At 38.7% G+C, this 4,528-nt stretch overlaps 1 protein-coding gene across 1 annotated transcript in view; it reads left to right on the top strand.

Annotated features, from left to right (window-relative positions):
* The first annotated feature begins 1,798 nt into the window (after positions 1-1,798).
* LOC147155509 (uncharacterized) overlaps positions 1,799-4,528 on the top strand; it is a 19,190-nt gene continuing 16,460 nt past the window's right edge. Inside the window, exon 1 of the mRNA XM_086065543.1 lies at positions 1,799-2,241. Coding sequence (XP_085921669.1) covers positions 2,115-2,241 — 127 coding nt within the window. The 5' untranslated portion in view covers positions 1,799-2,114. The remainder of the gene's footprint in view (positions 2,242-4,528) is intronic.

Raw genomic sequence — 4,528 nt, 5'->3', positions numbered from 1 at the left:
GAGCTACGCGAAGAGACGGCTAAGGAACATGAGCGAGCCTTTGTAAAGGCATACAATTCCTGGAAAGAAATGGCCAAGGATACCAGGATAAAATTGAAGGCATTCCTCAAATTATTTTAAGAATGTGCAAACTGGAGAATGAGTGGAAACTGGACGTAAAACAAAAATGGTGGCTGAAGGAAGATGAAATGGAGCAAAGACGGGAAGAGCATAACCTGAAATTAAGGCAGCTAGAGTTGGAAAATGAGGTTAAAATTGCAGCAAAGGAGCTAGTACTCTGAATACAAGGGCTCAATGTGATGATTTCAAATCAGGGATGCGCATACCCATTCCAAGTCAAACCCATTTTGTCTAGTGTGTGAGGAAAAAATGCAAAAGTGCCCGCTTTTTGTAGAAAAACCTATTGAAGATATCCAAGAAAAACAATTGTGCTTTGGTTGCCTGTGGAAGAGACATCTCATAAAGGATTGCAAAAGTATGTACTATATGCCATCCAACCTGCCTGAATGAAGAGGGAGGTAACACATCTGTGGCAGAATTGGAACAAGAGTCTACTAACACAGAAAATGCAACTCAGGAAGTCCATAATGTAGGATCCCACATAGTGAGTCAAAGTTCTCTCTCCACTTCCAATATTGTTCCAGTGTTTTTATCATCAGTGGAAGTACTCATTTATGCCTTACTCGACACACAGAGCGACTCTACCTTTGTTTTGATTTGCCTTGCCGGAGGCATTCTGACTGGCATCTGCAAGATAGATACCGCAGATGCCAGTGAAATGCATGCCACTCATCAGCAGAAATTAGGTCTGGCATCAGCGGAAGTGAGGCCTGGCATCAGTGGTTGCTACTTGACACTGCCTCCAAGATCATATATGCAAGTATGGAAAATGGAAATCAAAAACTCAACTTTACACACTTTCACATTGATACTATTACCTATATTACACTTATAAATTACTCTCTTAACAGGAAGGCTCTGAAAACTGTCACTATTTGTATATATAAAAAAATTATTTGGATATAGGCCTATATGCAACCCCTAGCATTATTGTGTTGTTTTTTGTGTGGTTTTGATTTGTTTCCTCACGTTTTACACTAGTAAGCGCCACAATGTATAATGTTTCATTTAGTTTATTTCAGGTATACTGTTCTGTTCTTGTTCTGTGGTTCAATAAAGATGGTTAAAAATACACATAGGTCTATATGAATTATTTTAAAAAAGTGACGTAGGCTACTGCTGACTCAACACATGCCGATGCTACTAAATGCGCCAGCCGCTACTGTACAAACCAGGCAGTTTGTTATAGTATAGTGAAACCACATTTGACACGCTTTGCGGGGTGATCTTGCTTTCGCCGAGTTGATGCTGCATTCGTAGAAGGTGAGAAGTCAGATTGATGCCACTTGGATTGACCCACATCCGACCTTAAAGCGTTCGAGGCAAATGTAAATAACAAAGATGGCTTATTACAAATTCCAAATCACGTGAAGTGACTTACTTCGAATAATAAAGTTAATGCCATATTAAATAAACAGATACATATTTTTATAATGTGTAATTTTGCTTTGCCGTTCACGGTCCACGGTCTGTCTCTCTTGTCGAGTGATGTTAGATTGGAGCCAGTCAGTTATATCGGGATAAAATGTTTTTTCACGACTTCGCAACTTGGATTGCAAAATTCAATGGGGCCTTTCCGTGCACTCCTCGTTTGAAGTCGGTTTTCAGACTTCCCACCTTCCTATTGTCCTTGAATGCAGCATTAGACAGCCATTTAACTTGTGACGTAAAATCGGATTTGGGACGTCAATGACAAAGCAGCTTTGTGAATTTGAGCACAGCCCAAGTCTTCCTGAATTTGTTGCCAACGTGCGAAAACCTCTACTCAAGACGTCCATTGTTACTTCACTGGACAAAAACACAATTTGAAGAATAACCGTGTAAGCTTTTAAAGTCGTTTTGGTGCAGGCTGAGGCTACTCGGCCTAGTTAGCGTAGCTTTCTAGCAGCGAACATTATATATTTTTTTAAAGCAGCTACAAAGATCACAAACGCGAACACGTCGTTCAGCATATATCAAATGTGAGCGTAAAGTTTTGTGATTGTTGTGTGGAAATGTGTGAAAAACGGACAGCAGAGTATGAGGAGGAACTTTGTGGAGCAAAAGAGGACAACAAGCGACAACATCAACTACTGGACACCATTCACAGGATTCAGCCATCAATTGGGCTTCACAGAGCAGGTTGGGTCTCCTCTTACTCTCTCACTTTTTTGTGTGAAATACTTTACATTTTTAATGGTATTTATAAGTTGTAGTTAAAACACACGTGGAATAAATTGTTGGGATCCCTCTGCTAATGAAAGAAAACCCCACAGTGGTCACAGGCTGAATGGATCCCTTGAATCTGACAAAACAAAAGCAAAAGCTTTTACCAAGTGGATATTTTGTCGTATCACTGGTGTTGTGCCAAAGTACGTACACCAATAAAACAAGGTATCCCCTGCCGCATGTTTTTCAATGAAGTCGTGAAAAAACACGCATGGGTTTTTTAGTCTTAGAAACAAGTTTTTTTCTCTTTTAAATAAGAAAAAGAATATATATCGCAGAGAAACAAAAGAAGCAAAAACTCGCTTGCACTCTGCAGTGGACTCAAGGTAGGGCTGCTCGATTATGAAGAAAATATTAATCACTATTAATTTGGTAATCATAGAAATCATTATTAGGACAATCATTAGTTTTTTGGTACAAAACAAGATCATGTTTAAGCATGTAAAATATTAAGATAAATATTAACAACTCAATATTAGTATTAACAATCTTTTATTTATGTCTATGATTATGCCAGTTTTGTGATAATTAGAGCCCGAGCAGCTACTGCTGCGAGGTCCCTATTGTTTTTGTTCGAATTATTATTATTATTATTATTATTATTAGGGCCCGAGCAGCTACTGCTGCGAGGTCCCTCTTTATTTTGTAAGAAATCTTCTTCTTCCTCTTCTCCGTAAACGATCTCATTTTTGGGAACCTAAACCTTTACAAAAACTCACCAAACTTTGCGCACACCCCGGGCTATGCAAAAAATGTGACATTATGAAGTTGCCATGATAACATAACAACATATAGCGCCCCCCTTTTGACCGAGGGCTACAAGAATTTGCAGGCACGTGAAGCGCCCAGAGACACACAAAAAAGTCGGTAGTGGAAGCCTTATCCTAAAATGTACAGGAAGTGAGCTATGAATTTTTGAATGTCCAATTTTGGCCCATTTTTGCACATACACTGTGGTCATTCTTTTTGCCCATTTGCCAACAGTTTTAATCAGATTTACTTCTAACTTGGCATGTATCATCTCAAGACCTGGGACAACAACTGGGGAAAAATTCTTGACTTTTTAAAATACTATATGACGGGGGCGGGGCCTCAAATTTAGCCACAGCCTGAAAACACCTATATCAGAGGTGGGCATCGAGGGCCGAAGTCCTGCAGGTTTTGCATGTTGCCCTTCTCCAACTCAAATGATATATGATCAGCTCATCAGCAAGCTCTGCATAACCCTGATAAAGATCCTGTTGATTGGAATCAGCTTGTTGGAAGTGAGAAACCTCCAAAACCTGCTGGACTCCGACCCTCGAGGACTGAGATTGCCCACCTCTGATCTATCATAATATTCGGTTATACATGTAGCGCCACCTAGTGGTGACAAGAAATGTCATACGTTTACATTTTTATCTGTTGTGCCGAGCCCATTTGAGGGATCCAGTTGAAATTTTGTTAGAAAAGCTTTAAGATGTAGATCATTCGCAGCACCGAATATTGTAGCATTTCGCCAAAGGGCGTGGCCGTTACGGTGCCGCGAAGCCTGATGACTCATCGTGACAATAAAAGCTGCATTAATTAACCGAAGTTATTTATATATATATATATATATATATATATATATATATATATATATATATATATATATATATATATATTTTTTTTTTTCTTCTTTTTTTCTTTTTTCTTTTAAAGAGCTCAGTATTGTTCATTCGGTAATGTCATCATCATTGCTCTTTTTTTTTATTTTTATCTATCTATCTATCTATCTATCTATCTATCTATCTATCTATCTATCTATCTATCTATCTATCTATCTATCTATATATATATATATATATATATATATATATATATATATATATTATTATTATTATTTTTTGTGCGTGCGTGTATTTGTTAGCTCACCAAAAACCTATTAGAAAAAATCCCATACCGTTCACCTAAACCGAACACCGCCGTCAGGAGACCCGAGGGGACCAAAGAAAACAAAGGAAAGTGAAATCCAGCACCGACCAGACGCCACCCACCAGAGTTTTTCCCCAACCCCAGAAACATCTAAATTCCAACAAATCCCAAAAAAAATAATCAGGGAGACCTCAAGAGACCGAAGGAGAGACTGAGGAATGAAGGAAGGAAGGACAGACTAAGCCGAGTGAGATCCACAGACACCAGCCTCCACTGATTCAATTACCTGAGGAGGAAGCAGATT

The sequence above is a fragment of the Leptonotus elevatus genome, chromosome 21, assembly GCF_054856555.1.
Source record: "Leptonotus elevatus isolate MCC_2025b chromosome 21, RoL_Lele_1.0, whole genome shotgun sequence".
NCBI classification, from domain to species: Eukaryota; Metazoa; Chordata; class Actinopteri; order Syngnathiformes; family Syngnathidae; genus Leptonotus; species Leptonotus elevatus.
This window is presented reverse-complemented; position numbering and strand designations above follow the sequence as displayed.